General features: G+C 44.9%; 1 protein-coding gene across 1 annotated transcript in view; it reads right to left on the bottom strand.

Moving 5' to 3' along the window:
- The window catches only part of LOC118787713 (protein FAM189A1-like), a 108,639-nt gene that overhangs the window by 25,220 nt on the left and 63,901 nt on the right, over positions 1–19,518 (bottom strand). Inside the window, exon 3 of the mRNA XM_036543348.1 lies at positions 3,592–3,702. Within this exon, the coding sequence (XP_036399241.1) occupies positions 3,592–3,702 (111 nt within the window). The remainder of the gene's footprint in view (positions 1–3,591; positions 3,703–19,518) is intronic.

Raw genomic sequence — 19,518 nt, 5'->3', positions numbered from 1 at the left:
AGGATGTCCTGCTGAGCTCCGCGTGCGTGCGGGAAGGACTGCACCTTTGATGAACCACACACAACGTGAACCACACACACCGTTGCTGGCGGTGGGAGGGGAGGGATGCTGGGGGGGGGGGGGGGTTTGTGTTCCTGTTGTACCTCCCTTTATGAGGACTCTGCCTATTGTGCCTCATTGTCTCAGTATATCAGCGCGCCGCGCTATCCGCCGGTATGGGGTACCATAATCCCTCTTTTGTGCAGCTCCCCCGAAACTATTAGCAAATTTATTTTATGACAAAACCACTGATTCTGAAATGTGGAAAGCAGACAGAAACTTTGAAGTTTGTTTGTTTTTGATCATCAGGCTTATCGCATGCCGTGACAAATTACTCCACAGATAATCTCATCCTCTGCACTGTAAAAAGAGAAGACAGCAGGGGAACTTTCGACTGTGCAGATAGGAACAGTTCATTTGTAAGCCGCAGCCAGAGAGCTGGTGTCAAACACGGCTTCCCTAACTGTCGGCTGCGCGCAGAGATGGGTCACACCTTCCCCTCAAGACTGAGTTCATGAATCTCTGCAATGTATAAGTGTCATAACAATTACAGTTTTTTTGTCTTCTTATTTAGAGATCCGCTGTGGATTACACTGAGTCAAAACACACACTAACTGGGCTTAATATGCATGTTCACAGTTACATAGGCTAAACACAATCAAAAAATCCCAGGTATGGTGTTTCAGGGTTTCATTTTTGGTTGTAATTTCTATTGTTTACAGAACAATTTGCAGTTTCGATGTCTTTTTTCAAAACCACATGTGCCATGGATGGCTTCACAATATTTAAAGACTCAGAGTCTCCTTTTCCGTGCTTGGTTTTGAAAAACAATGTTTGATTATTTGCACAAATCCAATCCCTGGCCCCAGTCAAGGCCCAAACACTGCATGGAAGACTTTGCAGATGCCATTTGTTGAGTTATACAATTTTCCCATACGTGGCACTCACTCGGAAAATGTAAGAATGAGTTTGTTCCTCTGATACACCCTGCACGCGTTCAGCAATTTTCAAAAGTTCCATCAAATATTAAATTATATATTAGATGTGATGTTTGCAAGATGGATGAAAATAACACATCAGACCCAACGCAGTGTGACCTTGATTCACATAAACAACTGTATACATGATTACGGCAGGCCTGTCTCACCAGAGTGACATGCTGAGCATTTGACTGGTGGTCTGCTGCATAAACAGTAGTAGTCATAACATAGAAGACTGTTTGATTTCTGTTAAACAGCTATTAAATTTCAGGACTTACCACATACCTGTTGGTTTATCTTACTTACTTTTATACTGTGAAAGAACCATACATGTCAATGCACTTTAAATATATTGGTAATGCATCCTGAATACTTCCACATAAATGAATATGTCAAATCTCTCAAAAATGAATACACATTAGCAGGAGCCACAAAGACATTCAGGCAAAGTATTGCTTTGATTTACTTCCACTGGCAAATTTATGCAATACTTGGTATGTTGTGGAAGAAATGAAAAGGTAAAAAAGAGAATTTGTTACTCAGAGTCACTCAACAAATAAAGTGCATTGTGGGTAAATTCAGAGGACTGTACTGAATCTACAGGCAGAGGACTGTACTGAATCTACAGATTCTTCAACTGCAGATAGTGTTGACATACATGTTTACATTTACATTTACATTTATTTATTTAGCAGACGCTTTTATCCAAAGCGACTTACAAAAGTGCATACAGTAAGTATAGCGACAGTACGGGGACAGGATGTGTACAGTTCCACAATGAGACAGTTCTCAGCTGAGAGCAAGGTCTGTTTGAGGACACAGTACTATCAGATTTGTACAATTACAGGGTATAGGGCAACTAATATGATACACCTTCAAACAGCAAACTTCAACAACTGTTCTCATCTTTTGACTGATTTCAAGGACCTTGGTTTTAATTAGATTTCCAGTTTTAGCACCTTCCAATAATTTCCTTCACGATATCACAAACGTCAAATTCCAATTTATCTTACAAACGATCCTATAGCTAATAGCAAAAATGAATGCAAAAGTGAATACTGACATTTAACCATGTAACACAGCTAATTGGTAACCTCTTCTAACATTTAGCATACAATATTCATCTTGGCTAAAAGCAAAATGGGTGAGCCTGCAGTTAATCGCTGCTGAGGTTGTGGGTTTGAATCCAGATACAATAGGTCAAAGGAGGAAAAACAAATGAGTAAATGTAATTTACCCAATGTAATGGAATATAATGAAGCATAAAGCCACGAGAGGAGGTGGAATGTTGGGAATACCAACATGCCTAAGGGCAAGGCCAGGCCATGCACTTCCAACTGCCAAACTATGCCTGTGGGCATAATGCAAAAGCTGTTTTATCTAGACGCTAGAGAGATTATGCATTACTACTCTGCAGGCTATAATTACCCATATGCGCACTGATAGAAATACACAAGATACTGTGAAGTGGCCAGGCAAACAAATTCCCCACAGTACAGTCATCAAGAGCTGTCAGTATGAAACGTTTAGACCAACCAGCATGCCCAACCAGAGATTACAATAATTTTACAGGAAATAATTATAAATTCAAACATAGGTCAAATATGGAACTACTTAGCTAAAATCATGTTCCCAATGTATTGTTAATTAAATTTTACGGTATTGGTTCTGCACATAGTTAATAAAGTACTGGAAGGCATTATGAATTGATTTTAAATCCATATGCTGTACATTAGCAGCAATATGTATATACATTTATAATGGAACTTCCATTTCATTATAATGCAGGGCCAGTTGATGTATCCTGCATTTCCACTGAGTAACGTATTGGCAACTCATTAACAGAGACTCGGCAATTCCTTCCAATTTGCAAGTGTATTCCATTTGCTGAATTGTGATTTGGATGGATACGTTAATTATTCATTACCTTATTGACTAAAATGTATTGGTAATTATGTTCAAATGTGCTGCACTCATTGCATTAAAAAGTAACACAAATTACATCTGTTTGATGTAAATTTTCCAGTAGGCGACTTTTCAGGTTCACTCAAACGGCAGCGGTTGCTAAGATACGGCAAGTTCATTTCCTTCCCGTCACGTATAGTGTGTAGCCCCTTCTCTGGGGAGGACACAGCCACGAGCTGGATCGCGCGTCCGGAGTGAAATAAGCTGTCCTGTGACTTGACACGGGGGGTGAAACAACGGCCGCCCCGTCAGACAAATGAGGGGACCTTTCCTTCGACATCGGACGGTTATGTTTTTCTTAATAATTTAAATGCGAGCGCCAGTCGGTAATAAAGCAAACAGACTGCACATAATCATAATATTAATAAGGAAATAGAGCAGCCGGCAAGGATATTTATTTTTTCTGTGAATCACCACTTAGCAGGCTAATTAGGTACATATGAGACAGACCTCAGAGTGACTCCTCAACACACAGTCTTTAGCAGTCGAGTGCAGATATAAAGGAACCCTATCAGTTGCACTCAGCATAATATGAAATCAGTATAAAGTCATGGGTGCAGGGTTGCCCTTATGCAGGGTGCTGAGAGCAGGGTGTCCAGTCTCTTACCAGCTGACAGGCTTCCAGGGAGTTGACCAGCTGGGCATTCTGACAGGACAGTATGGACCCGGCCAGGTTGAGCATAACGCACACCGCTGACAGGAGCATGAAGAAGGTGATCTGTGGGGAGAGACAGCAAGTCCCTGTCAGGTTTCGAGCGTAAGGAGAATGACACACAACAGGCACACATAGGTCCCTCCCACTGCAGTGACAGAAACAAAAGGAACAGGTGATAGTGCCCCGCCCCATCCCCAGTTCCCCACCTGAGATCATCACAAAGATTGGTGCCTTACAAAAAGCACCACTCTCTCTGTCTTATTCTGTTGCTTTTCCTGTAATTTTTCTATTTGGTTTCTGTTCCTTTTTTTCCTCAGTGTTGTGTTTTCCCACAATGCCCCTGGCACCCATTCACTGCTGCACATACAGATGCAGTGCACTAGAGCACTGATGGCTGATGGTCAGGTGGAGGAATCAATCTTCCTCTAATTCCCCCCCCCCCCCGCCCCGCCATCAACACTGCACCCCAGGAGAGCTGGCTGCACACAGCCCTCACAGATTGGCGACACTGTTATTTTCCTGTTCTGTGCTCCGCCACCCCAAGTGCTACCGCCATGTTCTCCCCATCCCCCCCTCCACCACCCCCCCCCCCCCCCCCCATTAAAAACAATCATCTTTATTTCATAGCTGATGGTGCTGGGATATCAATCCTGTTAAGAGTAGTGGGGAGAACATTTCAGGTCCTTTAAATCACAGTTCAAGTGTAATGGAACAGGCTTAAAGCTGTCAGATGCAGCCCCGGCAGATCACGAGCAAGTGCACTCCGCTCTATATCAACCGCGGCCTCCCGCCACAATTTGGTGATTTACCACACCTGAGGGGACGCCACCGCCAGGACACCGCGACATCCCTGCCAGGTAGGAGCAAGGATTTACACAGAGAGAGGGGTGTCAAGAGAGACAGATGTAGGGAGAGAAGGAGAAAGAGAGTGAGAAACATAAGGAATGAGGGAGGGAAGTGATAGACAGGTTGATAGATATTTTAAACAGATGGAGATCACTTTTAAGTGCTTCTCTGATACCCAGAAAAGTGAGAGATATGAGAAAACAGCAAATAACGTGTATTTTCCCTTCCAGCATTTCATTGAGTGGGAGCAGAACAAAATAAAAATTATTGCCAAACAGAAAATTGTACAAATAAACATTCATTTGCGAATAAACTACAGAACCACTGGTGAATCAATATCCATTACAGTGGAAAAGGTAGTGAAAGAGATGGATGCTTTGTGTGCATCTCTAGAGATCTCTTTCTCTCCATAACAGTGCATATGCTGGTTTTCTGTACTGCTTCTAATTGATTGGGTGTCATTGAGCCGCTGATTGAATACTGGGTTTGACAAAAACTGACAACTCAGCAGATATGAAATTTAATACAGTCAGAAATGTAAGCGCTGCTGTCGATAGGGGTATTGGAGGTTTTTGGCTCAGAGTCTGAGGAAGGGATTGTACCTGGCTGTGAGCCGATGTTGTCAACACCCCCATTTGGACAGCATTAAAAGGATTGGAAATAAAAGGAGGAGAGAGGGAGGAGGAGGGATGCCTCAAAACAGCTTACATGAAAAGGAGATGGTAAGTGGGATTTTTAGACTTGAGGATGGGATGGGATAGTTCATTGCATAGATAATGTCTGAAAATTCTCCTTCCGAATCTCTGTTTGGAAGTTCAATAATTAACCCAAATTCCTTGAAGAGAGAAAGGTGCAGTCATGCTTGGCCCAACAGAAGGGCCAAAAGTGAAGAAATAAGAAATAAGGCAGAAATAAGTTTCTTACATTCCTTCAAAAATACTAATCACACAACATCACAACATCTCTCTGACAGAAAAGGACTCACAGCACACAGCTCTCTGATGTTGTTGTGTCCAGATCGGTTTTAAATTGACAGCTCAATCAAACATGACTAATTAAGAGCTCAGCTGGAGCGAGAACCAACAAGCACAGTATAACCTCTATGAGGTTATACAGCATAACTGGTCACACATCTGCAGCAAACAAAAGATAAAAATCTGTGTGCGTGTCTGTGTGTGTGTGTGTGTGTGTGTGTGTGTGTGCGCGTGTGTATGTGTGTGTGTGTGAGTGTGTGCGTATATGTCTGTAGGAGTTTCTACTGCATTCATATTTTTATCAGGGGATGTGAAAAATAGACTTTTAAGCTTTGATCCTGATGTTCCAGCTGCTGTCGAGGAACATAAACTGAAATAATCTTTTTTCCACAGCAGTTTAGGAATAAATGTATGGGAGGGGGTGGGTAGGAATGGAATGGTGTTTAAAAACATCAGCACTGCTGTTCAAAAGACATCATAAATTCATTTTTCAAGAAACTGCCATACATTAGAAATAAAAGCTAAGCCAACAAATTCTCCTTTACATGTGGACGATTAATCACCTTCAGAACAACTGGCAGTCAATGTGTCCCACGTACAAAACATTCAGTAATAATGACAAGCATAAATGAGAACAAGCTGCAAGCCAAGAACTGACATCTTTATTACTTTGTGTAAAAATACATTATCGCTTGTCAGAAAATGAAATAATAAAAACACAATAACGGCGATGATGGCGGTGTAGATTTCGCACGGTTCGTATAGGCAGAAAATTAAAATTCATTCCCCCGGTGCTGCAGCCATAAAATGAGTCTTTATGGCCCCCTTGCTGGCTTCGCCTAACTGCCGACAGAGCACGGTGAATCACCTGCCCTGGGTTTTTATGTTTTTTCCCTTTGTTTGGGAAGTCCGTCTATGAAAACCAGACCCCAGGTTACATCATAACGTCCACAAATGCGCTGAGAAATGGAGAGAAAGAGAACACCAGTGCTGACAGGGGACAGGTCCCTTCTGAGGCAAAACCAAGAGGAGACTCAGGGTGGGTGCTGGGAATTCAGTGGGAAGAGCAGGGACGTAACCTGACACCAGTCTCTGGGTAACCGTCTCCTTGTTTTGTCGCAGCTCAGGTCAGTAAAGGTCATCGCAATTACGCAACACGCAACAAGTGAAAAGGGGAGCCCAGCAAAGGCTCCGTGCTGCACCAGCCGGCAAACAACCAGAGACGTGGTATTCAGTGGGCAAAACACCCCGCTCTGTACACTCCCCCAGAACGAGTTGGTCTCGGACAGACAGCGGACAGGGCCGCGGCAAACAAAAACACCATTTTTCACAGCAGGAAGCACGTGACCTGTCGGTGAAATTACCGGCCTCTGATTGTTCGTTTAAATCTTGGCTCTGTTACTGATTGCTCGCCCTCGGTGAGTGATTGCTCACTGTGTGCGCGTCCCTTTGTTCACCGCGGATTCAGTGTGGAGACTCCGAGTCTCCCGTGCTCTTTCATGCAGCGCTGGGGACGGGAGGGACATCGCCAGTGTCTTCCGTCACTCTGCGTGTCTCCAGCACCGGCTGGCGCTAGATTGGTGGCTCCATTCTCAGCCGGCTTTTATTCTCTCTGTGTCTGATTCTCTCATCCGCTGACAGAGAGGACATTCCCTTTACTCCCCCCTCACCGTGAGCCCTGCAACACCAGACTGTTGGAGAGGAGAACACAGAAGACAGGATGATTGAGTCGGCTACCTGCAGTGTAGCTGTGATCCAGCAGGGTAAAGTGCTGGGCGCTGGGTCGCATACCGCCAGGTGTTTACATGCACCTTGTTGCCATCATTGTGAAAAAACCTCCATAACCGCATTCTTAGTGCACAGAATTCAAACTACATTTTTGCCTGGAAAATCGAAAACACAAAGCACTTTTTTACAGGAAATCACATTGTAACAGAGGTTTGATAAAGCCATCTGTTTTCAGAGGTCAGCTACCTTAAAAACATCACTTGCTATTGCTGACATTTTCTGAGGGGAGGTGAGTGTCTGTGTGTGTGCGTGGGTGACTTGCCTCTGAATGAATCACCCTTACAACAATGTTCCAGCTTGAAGGCAGCTTGAATGGTTTTGTCTGCAGGTCACACTTAGACGGAGGCAGTTGACACTAAGAAGAAGTTTTGCACCAACAGCTAGCCACTCTGTACCCTTCACCTCACTCGCACGGGCGAAGACAGCCAGATAGATCACTGCCCTGTGCTGTCGTCTGCTTCCCCAAGGCCTTTCTCATTCCAGGCACACTTCCGCCCCATCCACGCAGCTTTCCAGAGAAACACATTCACCTCTCCTCCAAAACTCCATTCCAAAGGCATTTTCATTTTCATAATTGAGTTTTCCCCCCTCAGATGAGAAAAAGACAATCACTTGGCCTCAGTTGGTTTTGCACTTTATCCAATGACGAAAAATGACATGGAGGCTATGCAAGTGTGGAAAATACACAGGCAATAAGGCCTGATGGTGCTGGTGTTATGAGTAATGGTTTCAATCAAAGACAACACAAAAGTCTCTAGTTTATTGCATACACAGTGGTTTTTTTTCCATGTGAGCTTTTTATTTTTTCGCAGAGCTACCTGATGCCACAGTAGAGGCCTGGTCCTTAAAGGCTGCCCTAATTAAACCTGCCGGCTTCACGGTGATGGGTTCTAATTACCATGTGGAATCAGATACCGCTGTTTAACAGCACGTCGTTAATTACGGCTGGGCCGCCATCTGCATGCTGAGCAGACGGAGCCCTCAGACGGCTCGTGTCAGCCTGGAGCTCTGGGCACTACAGCTGCGCGCTGCGTCCTTTCAGCGTGGCACTTAAGATGGAGGATAGGTGGATAGGACAGAGGACCGGTGAGGCTTGGCGACGCGTGGTCACTCGTTCCCAAAGCCTGTCCGATAGCAGGGTCTACTCCATCTCCATCTACTCTGACCAGCAGAGCGGCAACATCACGTGCCCGTCAGGCTGAGCAGCTGTGAGCCACACATGGCTGTGCAGTTATCCTATGCTCAGATTTCAGGTATTCAGCCATTTGTTTTACACAGAAAAAAACAAAGTTACAGGATCTATCTCATTCTTATATATCATATCATTCTTAAAGGTGATTCATGTAGGTAAACAGGTAGAATCTTGTTTTATGTGGGGCATGTAATGCACGGGTGAAACTTATTTCGGAATGAATTCATGGAAACTCAGGCTGTAATATTAACATCACGTGGAACACATCCCCCATTGTGTTCCTATCACATCCTTCTCTGGCCCCTTTGTAAGGTATGACTGCAGACAAATGCGGCGCACTCAGTGAGAAATATCACTCCCCTCTTTTTTGGTGACTGCATTTTTCATATTGCCCATAACCTTTATTTTGGCTGGATTTAATGAAAGCCTGAACTACGCTAGAGGAGAGGGGAGAGGGGAGAGCATGCCTCAGCTGGGCCCGCGTCTGCAGTAATCCCTCACCAATGGGCCCGGGTTCTGACTCGGGCCGAGCCCACGTCCCGCAGGGCCAGAGTCTGCCAGCCTGGCACATTCCAGCCCCTTGCTGCCTCAGTTGGCAGAAGTATGAAAAACACCCTGCATTTTTCAATGTTAATAAAACAGGAAGAAGTGTGGGAGGCAAGGAAGCCCAAATCCCCTATTACTAAACCACATAATCCAATTAATTCTGTTCGACAGTAACAACACAGTATATGTAAATTATACATACCTATCATGTTTCAGGAAGGAGTGTCCAGCAGGATTTTTTTTTTAAATAATAAAGGTGTGGGTCTTTAGTACAGGTATCAGAAAGCACTTGCACTGGAAAGCTACAACAGCACAGTGCATATGCTTCTCTTATGGTGGCCAGCAGCGTTGTGCAATAAAATAATTAATTTATGCTGAGAAACTTATTTGGATTGAAGAAAGAGTAGGACAATTCCCTTAGTAGGAAAGAGACACTGTTTTTCATTAATAAATAAATATATCTAATATCGCACAAGAAAATGTATTAATACAGTTGGTGGGGGAGGGAACGGCGCTACAGCTATGCAGCATTAGTGTTAAATATGACAGATCATACACGGCACAAAATGATTAATAGCAGTAATAAGAGGGTCCCTTGGCTCCTGAGTGACCTCATGCAAGTCCCATTTCATGAACTCCATTGCTGAAGCCTTTGAAAAGCATTGCAGTTCTCCCATGGTGCACTGCACCAACTCTGTTAACATAATGGAGCCGTGAGTGCCAGCAAAACATAATTGCTTTCAATCAGTTGGGTTTTTCACAAACACCTGGTAAATTTGTCACACTGTATACACTGGCGCGCACGGAGAAAAAGCTGTCCTACAACAGGATGTGCAGCTAAGCCAGGTGTTTCAAAGAGTTGTGCTTAGCCCTGTTTAATACGCAATCCCACAGCAAAATGTATCAGCGCACTAAGATAGACTAACAAAACCAGGGCAATAGGTGAGAGATCTGTGACAAAATGAAATGATAAAGCTGTCTCTGCTTGCTTGCACAGTATAATGTTACCAAAACCAGCTACATAATTCGTTGCTGTCAGTGTGACAGATCCCGTTAGTCCGAGGCACCGGGAGCATGTAGTCAAAATGAAAACATGAAACGTAATCCGTATTATTTACAGAAACAGCGTTCGGCGTGCTCTGCAGCGCGGAGCTCCCACTGCGGTCCTCTCATCGCCGGCAGTGCCAGGGGGCCTCCTGTCGCCCAGGCGCAGCCCCCCAGTGCGGGGGAAGCCAGCATGCTAATGACAACGCTGACAGACTGTTAGCATTTCCCGGGTAGCGCACCGCCGCCCCGGCCTGGCACCGGCGCGCGAGGCTCATTGCCTGCGGTGGAGGGCACAGGCCCACAAGCCGGCCGCTCCAAAAACAGCCTGACCTGTCAGGATGCCACAGGGCCCGTCACGCTCTCTTGAGCCCGATTGAGGCGTGAAGGACACTGCTCTGCGTGGGCCACCCCGCCCCTCTGCAGAGGTGAGAAACGGTAAAGAACATGCCAGTAACTCTGACCAGGGGAGACGTTTCACATCAGTATAAGGGGGTCCCATTCCCATCCCTGCCTAGGGGTAAAGGGGTGTAAGGCTCTGGCCTTTGAGGATGAAGCCGCAGTCTACAGCCTTGGAGGTGTGAGGAAGCCCCCCTCTTGCCCTAGGCGAGACCAGAGGCCAAGGAGGGCGATACGGGAAAACAAACACAAGAGAAACGGCAGAGTGAAAACAAAGACTCTAATTATGAGCCCTGCTTGCCGGGGTGGGAGGCTGTGGAGTGATGACTCGTTGACGTCTGGCTGTGCCGGTCCATGCAGGAGAGGAGGGAGAGCAGGAAGAGCCCTCTCAGACGCGGGAGAGGAGGCAACGGCACTGCCTCGGCTCTCTGCGGCACAAATTAGTATTTAGCCTGCAGCACCTCTGCGACAAGACATCATTTATTTTCAATTAGCCGAGCCTGTAGACGTCTGGATAATGGGCTGGATGTTTTGTTTGCTGCCAACACATCTATTCTCTTTCACAGAGACGCGGCTCCTTTCTGTGCGGGAAAGCCTTCTCCAGGACATGCGGCATACGGAGCTAGCAACAGAGTTAACAACTTTCCTGCTATCTCTTGCGACTGTCCACGTTCTGAGGACAAAACCTGAAAATCAGTGTAAAGGTATGGTTTTGAACCAGTGACAACTGGACATTTGTCAGACTCATGAGTATATAAATAACCTAGAAAGGCATAACCTACAAATCTGTGCCTTTAATCACCAAAAAACGCAGAATCTTCCATATTTTCTTTTTCCAAGTAAAACATTATCGCTCCTGATGGCTTCACAAATTAGACGAGTCCCAGGGTTAAGGTCTGACTTATTGCAGGCGGTTTGGCGGCAGAAGCCCAGGGCTACGGCAGCTGGCTTAAATATCAGAGGGCAGCGAGTAACCCTTTCCCTCTTGGCATTGCAGAACGCACCACGATAAAATATGCACAATCACAGGCGTATAGTGTTACCGTGCCCCACAGGCAAGCGGGGGCTTATCCTTCATCGGTGCCGATACCGGCACGGTAACCTGCAGATCCAGACACTGATCTGATCTCGCACAAACACGCCGCGGGGTGTTATTACAGGAACTCTTTGGGGAAAACTGTAGAGGTAGGAGGAACAACGTACAAAGGCGTCCACAGGCCACTTTCAGGGAAAATCCGTACAGCGTGTAAGTGGATAGGGCTAACTGGTTCAGTCATCAGCTAAAACTGCTAATGCTGATGGGGGTCATTGTGAAGCCAGGGTCTAACCCCACAAAGCACGGTGGTGAGGAGTCACCAACAGCATGCTGGGGTTTCAGACCAACAACCAGATGCAAGTCCATCATTGGGTGATAGAGACATCCAATGACAAACCTGCCAATCTGGGCATACCCGCCAACAGCCTCAGGTGAAATATTACCCTGCAATGGTGCACATGAGCACTGAAGTGGCATGTCTACACAGACACTATGGTAATGAGGAATGGAACCCAAGATGCTGGGTGTGTGAGACTGAAGTACACACTACTGCTCCATGACAATGTTTTCTGTGTGATAGTAATTTCTGAGGATGAGGATGTTTTAACATAAACTTTTTAATAAAAAAAAATAAATAAAAAATCGCTATACTCAATTCTCAATTAGCCAATCATAAGAAATGTTGAACTCAATTATCCAATCATAAGAATGCGCTGGATTACCTCACTCATCTAAATTTTTAGAGAAGTGAAAACAGAGTGTGTGTGTAGGCAGGGGGTCATGGGCCAAAATAAATGAAGGATCCTGAGATATGCAATATGCAAAACAAACTTGCACTGGATCACGGCTTCCCACATCCCCCGAGATAGTATGATTTAAATGAATCATGAAAAACAAACCCAAGACGACCACAACCAGAGAGAGCAGCACACCAAGGTTTGTTGCTTCAACACAAAAACATTTCTAAATATAGCTGCAAGCAGCAATGGGGGAGGGCTCAGCAGCAGTAAAGGCCTTAATGAGCAGAAAATAAGCTTCTACAGAAATACTGCAGCGGTAACTTTGTATCTGTAATTATTTACAACAGCTTCGTACCGCTCAAACCATTTAGAATTCAACGTAACGCTCCAACCATTTAGCATTCAACACATCGCTCTGCAGGATTTAAACTGACAACCTTGAGATCACAAAATGTCTGATCTGTGCCACCAAACAGCCAGCGCTTGGTTTGTACCCAGAACTAAAGACCACTGGGGAATTAATGCTCAGGCATTTACTGCAAATAAACTGCCCCAAATTGGCCAATTACAGACAAAGATGAAGGCAAAGTACGCATAACAATGCTAACAATCCTATTTATGCTACTAACAATAACACTGATATTTATGTTAATAATGCTAGCAATTATGCTAATGCTCCTGCAATCATGCTAATCTGCTAACGATGAAAAGTTCCATGACTGTTGTACAGAATATCTGTAGATCTCAAAACAAGGTGAAGAGGTTGCAAGTGAGATCTACAGTAGAAGTCAATATCTAGTCTGGATTTTATACATTGACAACTAGGACTTCAAAAAGCCTTCGGGCAAAATCTTAGCCTTAGGTGGCAAAGAAAAAAACTTGCCTGGTCAGACTTTTATTTCTACCTGGATGCTTCCACTGACTGTTTTTCTTGCTCTTGCTCTCATTTCACAACCTCTCTCTCATCATAAACTGGAATTACATGGTGTAACACAATTAGTGCCAGCATTTCTTAAATGCCTCTTTCCTTATTTTTCACCCTAACTTTGAAATTAAGCTGCTCATTGCAGTGTTATAATAATGGATTGCATTTATATAGCACCTTTTAGCCTATAAAGGGTCTTAAAGTGCTGGGGTAGGGGGATTCACCTAAACCACTTTTTCCATCTTTCCTTGCTCTACCTACCTGACTGAACTCATCAGTGGCGCTTTTGATTAGCTGAGCACACCTGATTTAATCAAGAGCTCACACTAATTTCAATCAGGTGTGTTTGGAGCAAGAATGGATAGACGATATGCTGGACAGGGGTGCTCCAGGAGTAGGATTGAGAAACACTGACCTAAACCACCAATAATGTGTAGCACCCACCTATGTGACGTACAGAAGCCATTATGTGCTAGAATGCTCACAACACACCACCTGAGGTGGCAAGGGAGGGAATCGTTTTACCAGTTACATTAGGGGATTATCTGATGGCCAGAATGGAAGAGCCTGATTGGGACTTCAGCCAGGGCACCAAGGGAACCCCCTGCTCTTTGAGAGAAGAACCACGGGATCTTTAATGAATACAGAGAGTCAGGACTTCGGTTTAACGTCTCGCCCAAAAGACAGATCTCATGCGAAGCATCCTCCCCACCTGCACAGGAACAGCGAGGCATGGTGAATGCAAGCCAGGTGACTATTTTGCAAGTTCCGCGGTGCACCAAAAGCGAGTAAACGCTGATTGGAGGATAGACTCCTGCATTTTTAGCCAGCATCTTCTTAAGTGCTGTGAGCGCAGACCATCGTAAGCTGCTTCACTGTGAAACCAGGGCTGCCTGCAGTCAAATCAAACGGAAAACAAAAGTGTTCTATAAACATGGCGTTCTATTCAAAATGCTCAATAAAAGGGAGCAAAATACATTCTGTAAAACAAGCAGAATGGCACAGACAAAAAAGAGGATCGTTCTGTCAAAACAAACAGAATACAGAGGGACTTCCATAAAACAGAACGCAGAACAAAGAGCAAGAACAGTTCAGATAAACAGCTCAGAGTAAGTGGATAGTGCTTATAAATAATAGCTGTCTAAGTACAGTGTCTGGGCCTGTGTCACGAACAGCTCTCACCCTAAAGCACCACACTGTAGGGACTGGTGCTGATATGAATGGAGGTGGTAGTGCCAAGCAGAGCAGAGGAAAGTGATGAATCACTTACAAACTGACACGCGTGCTGCGTGGCCTGCAGCAGGTTTAAAGCTTTGTACTAGTCAGTGAGTCCTTCCCTCACACCAGATTGGTGGAGTTCCTCCACATAAGCTTTCAAAGACTTAATAAAGTTTGCATTTCCATTTTCCTACGGACATGTGTCATTTCACAAGGGATTGATCTGAGCAGCAATGTGGATGCATTAGAATTCAGCATTAATATAATGTGTATGTTTAGGAAACATTTGCCTCAAACCAGGAGCAACCAGTTAACTGAAATAATAATTTGGCATCAAAACCTGAAACAAAGAAACTCCAGGATATCTTTGGATATCTTTGCTGAAAAGCAGGCATCCCCCCAAAAAATCCCTGTAACATTAATATTCAAAGTAAGACAACATTTAGTGAATTTTTAAATCATTGTTAGAATGGAGTATCAAATATTTAAGATGTTTCTTGTGTGATTCTGTTTTTCCCTCAAACCCTGATTATATTTCAAAAGTATCTTTAAAAACACTAACCTAAACCAACTTGTAATATCAATTTTATTCTTAGTTGTCATCAAATATAAAAAAGACATATATTAGCCAACTTGGTACATATTTGATTTGTATTCTGAGCTGGTGGGTCACAATAAAAAAAAAACTCATGAGGAGAAAGTCTTTTCCTATCACTGTAATAAGGAAACAAACACAACTGAGAAGTACTTTATTAGAACTAGAAAAGCTAGATACTTCAACAACATTAATCAAGTCAGTATTTTCAACTGTCAGCCCTGTTTTCTCAATAAAAAGAAGAGAACTAAGAGAGCAGACAGCTAGCGGAGAGATGCAGTGTGAGGAGGAGAGAGGGAGAGAAGGACTGTCAGGGAGAAACTGGAGAGAAGAAACGACAAGAAGCGGACAGAGAGAGAGAGGGAGATTGTTATATTTTGACTCCTCCGTGTGGCTGGGTGGTAGGAGAAACACATGACTGTTTCTCCCTGAAGACTCATTGATTAAAGTAGACTGAGGAACACAATAGCACCTGGAGGGGTCAGCATGTCATTAACCCCCGCTTTTCTACTTTTAATCAGTTCCTGACCTCTATCAGTTAAAACAAGGAGTTTGGAGGGAGCACACACCAAGGTGCCTGTAATGAGTCCGGCCTAAAATGGCTGTATTTCCCAACGGGTGCAGAATTCAAAGCTGACAGGAGGGAGAGTGAGAAGGACAGAGAGCTGGGCAGTCACACAGAGAGACTGCTGTCACAGAGAGCACGCAGTAATGGACAGCACACATTCATAGAGACAGTGCAATCACAGAGTGTGTGCACAGTCACAGAGACATCACAGTCAGATAAAGATGATCGGTCACAGAGAGCCTGCGGTAATGGACAGCACACGTTCATAGAGACAGTGCAGTCACAGAGCGTGTGCGTAGTCCCAGAGAGATCACTGCTGTCGCAAAGATAGAGCAGTCACAGAGAGATCATAGCCAGAGAGTCAGAGTGCAGCCACAGAGGCCTTGATCACAGAGAGATCAGAGTCACAAGGGGGAAGTCACAGAGAGTGAGCAGTCACAGAAAACATAACAACTAAGGTACCTGATCTCAACTCCAGACAGTTACAGTCCTGGTGACGTTGTTAAATACACAGTAGAGATGAAGAAATTTCATTTCCCATTTGGCCTGAGGGCAGGGCCAACTCAAGGTGTTTCCGTGCGTCACTGGACTTACTTATACTGGGGAAACATAACTGGAGACATGTTTCTCTCCTACAGGCCCGTTCTCTGTCCTTTCCTTTTCTATGGTAGATAAGTTGTTAAATAAACTAAGCGGAGGAGGAAAGCTGCGTTGTGCTGATGTATTCTGTGCAGGTCTTTCACAGGAAAAAAACATTTACCCTGCATGACAGCAGTATACTACAAACACCTGTCAAATGTGTTTTTTTAATGAGTTTCACCAATAAGAGAAATTCATTTTCCCCATACCGTGTGAAGATCGGAAACCAGAGACAGAGCGAGACCAACAAAGAAGCGGAAATGGATGCGAGGCACAGCATATAAGTGAGCTGTGAGAACACAGTGGCTCTGTTGCACCAGCAAGCGGCATTCAAATGCAGGTGTTTACAGCAGCAGGTCTCCTGAACTGTGACGCCATTGAAAAACCATCAAAAAAAGCCAGAGAGAAAGATGGAGAGAGAGCGAGCGAGGGCTGCCGGTTTGGGCATGATTGATCTCCCAGCCGCATGCCGTACTTGACCGTCTGCGAACATCACTAACCCGGGACTGATTCACTGGGGACACAGCAGCGGGAAGGCCGGAGGGAGTTCGCACGAGGACAGATCGCTGCGGCACTACGAGGCTCTGGTGCTGCGCCCGTGTCTGCCCACAGGGCGCTCCAGCACCACGCTGCTGTAACGAACACTATTTAATCGTAATCAATGCTACATACAGCGTGGCTGCGCCTGACATTGTGTGCTCTGATTAATGCTGTTCGATCACATGACTTAATTAAAATAGTCATGAGATCATTCAAAAGGTTAAACATTGTGAAGCATTCAAAAGAGGAGCTGATGTTTCTCTGGACCCCCAGAGTACAGAGCTAGTTCAGACAAACCTCACAGCATTTTTCTCAGGATTTCCAATCCCATCAGTGCGGCTCTGAAATGCCAGACAATGTTTTGCCTGTTGATCTCAGTCCAACCCTGATAATGAGACTGTTTAGGCATGCCCACTTCTCCGATTAACTGCAATGAGGTTTATGAATTTATGAATTCACAATGCCAAAATGCCTTCAGCGAGCGTTTTTTAATCAGACACGGAAAGCGACATGACAGAAAACTACTGTACCAATTGAAAAGCAACGCCATGTGATATCTTCCCGAAATGGCAAGAATGGCATCTGAGGAAAATACCCTGAGACAGGGCTAGACAGGGACTCCCCCCGTCAGCCGTCTGATAGAAATATAACTCAGATTCTAATTAATACGGTGACACACTTCCTGCTCTGGAGGGAAATTACTCATGGGCGCTGCCTCAAAACTGAGGCGCGTTCCATATACATCATATTGCAGCAGGGCTTGCTCAGCTGAGTCTGTGGGTCTGGTGAGAGAGAGGGAGAGAGAGAAGGAGAGAGAGAGCTCTGAAACATGCAGGGAAGATGTCCTTGAGTTTGTCAGTGTGAACACAGTGGGATAATCCCCTCTTAAACTGAACCATAAAGAATAGGCCATTTTCTGTACTTCCTCTTACTCCCTGATTTTTCCTTCTGAGCCAGCATTCGATCTCAAACCCAGTTTGAAAATGGGTTCTAAATTGCAGGGAGCTGTCTCTTACCTCTCTCTCTGCAAAAAAAAAAAAAAAGGCTCACATTCTTAAGAGCTCTTGTTGTTTTCATTCTTTCCACAGGGCAACAGAGGCAAATTTGGTTGAGAAAACAATCAATGAGAAATTTCCACTGCAGGCAAAGACAAGTGTCAAGGATGGGCCGGGGAAAGAGGAAAAAAACCCCGGCCTGACAACCATTTGGTTCAAGTCCAGGATTTTCTTACTGTGTACAAACATAACCAACTCATGGCGGTGAACATCAAGGGGTAGAACTCGCCCGGGGCTCAGAAATCCACAAAAAAGACGATTGTGTAAAGCAGCTTGCATGTCTGATAAATATTTTGCAGTGACGCTATCCCTCTGGATAGAGCCGCTGTGGTAACATCTCCACACCAGAGGTAGGTTGAACACTCCACTGTATCGTAATGCAGTATGGATGGGGAGGCTGCAAACACCAGCATTTAGAGTGACAAGACAGGACTAAAACGTTAATGCATTTGATTGCTGTGCCTGATCTAGCAAGGTTTTGTGATGTCACTTCCTGTGGAGCCAGACCTCAGCTGCTCACTCTCTGCAGGGTCAGGGAGAGGTGAGCAGTTCCAGGCCAGTGATCACACGGTGACAACTAATTACTCAATGACATTTCCCGGTGCTTTTTTTCTCATTAGCCTTTCAACCCTGTTGCTTATTTAATGACTCAAAAACATCCTGCCTGTCAGCTGGTGCAGCCTGGCTGAAGTCAGCCTGTGTAAAGGCCCTACCATTATGAGACATAAACTGAACACTGAACAGACCTAGTGTACCAGCAGTTTAAAAGCCGTGTGCATCTAAGGTTGCAAGGGCTGGGGTTGTACTCATGGTCAGACCTTCAGCTGCACACATCTTAATATCTTAACATCTTAACCTCAGAAGTCCACTACGCAACCTGCTGTAACACATTGTTATGTGTTCTTTGTTACTTTGTTCCACCAACATGTCTAGGATCCCATGTCTGCTTTAACACTATCTGCCTGTACCATCACCCTCCATCCTTTGGAGCAGTGTAATGGAGGCGTACTGACTGTGTCTCCACCTTATTCACATGAAACAGAATGCAACAGAGATAAAAGCCACAGGACGGGGAGAGATGTTGCAGTGTCTGCTGCTCTTTTAGTGCCCAGCCCTCTTCAAAGATAAAGCCTCCACATTAATGAAGGCAAATTACTGATGTACAGTAGGGCTTCACTGAGCCCCATCTATGCTAAACTTAGGTCTACATCAAATGCAAATGTAAGTGTGCTCTCCCATTCCTTTTTTGTCAGTTTATTCATATTTTTGTGAATGGGCACGATAGTACCCATAGAAAGTGTTTTCAAAGATATTCAATTGATCACATATGACTCTTGTTTCTGTAGCAGCTCCTGGTAGGATGTCCTTGGGGAGCCATCTAGCCCACAGGCTTTCCATCTGGGTCAAGCTGGAGTATAACACAGCTCTAACGTCAGTGAGGCAGAAGAGGGGCCGCTAGCCATGCACGCGGATCATGACCCACGCGTATACCCAGCTTAAACACACATACACATGCATGCGTGCACACACACACACACACACACACACACAAGAAAAACAAACGCACCCATACATCCATGCACACACACATTCACACACCCACATGTCCACACGCACACACACAAGGACACACACACACATGCACACAGCCATGTTCATGCATACACCCATGCACACACACACACACACTCACAGGCAATCATACCTCACCACTGGAACAACTACAAACACATCTTCATGCAGGCACCGATATTGCTTTAAGTGGAGCACCGAG

The sequence above is a fragment of the Megalops cyprinoides genome, chromosome 13 (assembly GCF_013368585.1).
Source record: "Megalops cyprinoides isolate fMegCyp1 chromosome 13, fMegCyp1.pri, whole genome shotgun sequence".
Lineage (NCBI taxonomy): Eukaryota > Metazoa > Chordata > Actinopteri > Elopiformes > Megalopidae > Megalops > Megalops cyprinoides.
The sequence above is the reverse complement of the archived record's forward strand: the minus strand, read 5'-3'. Positions and strand labels throughout refer to the sequence as shown.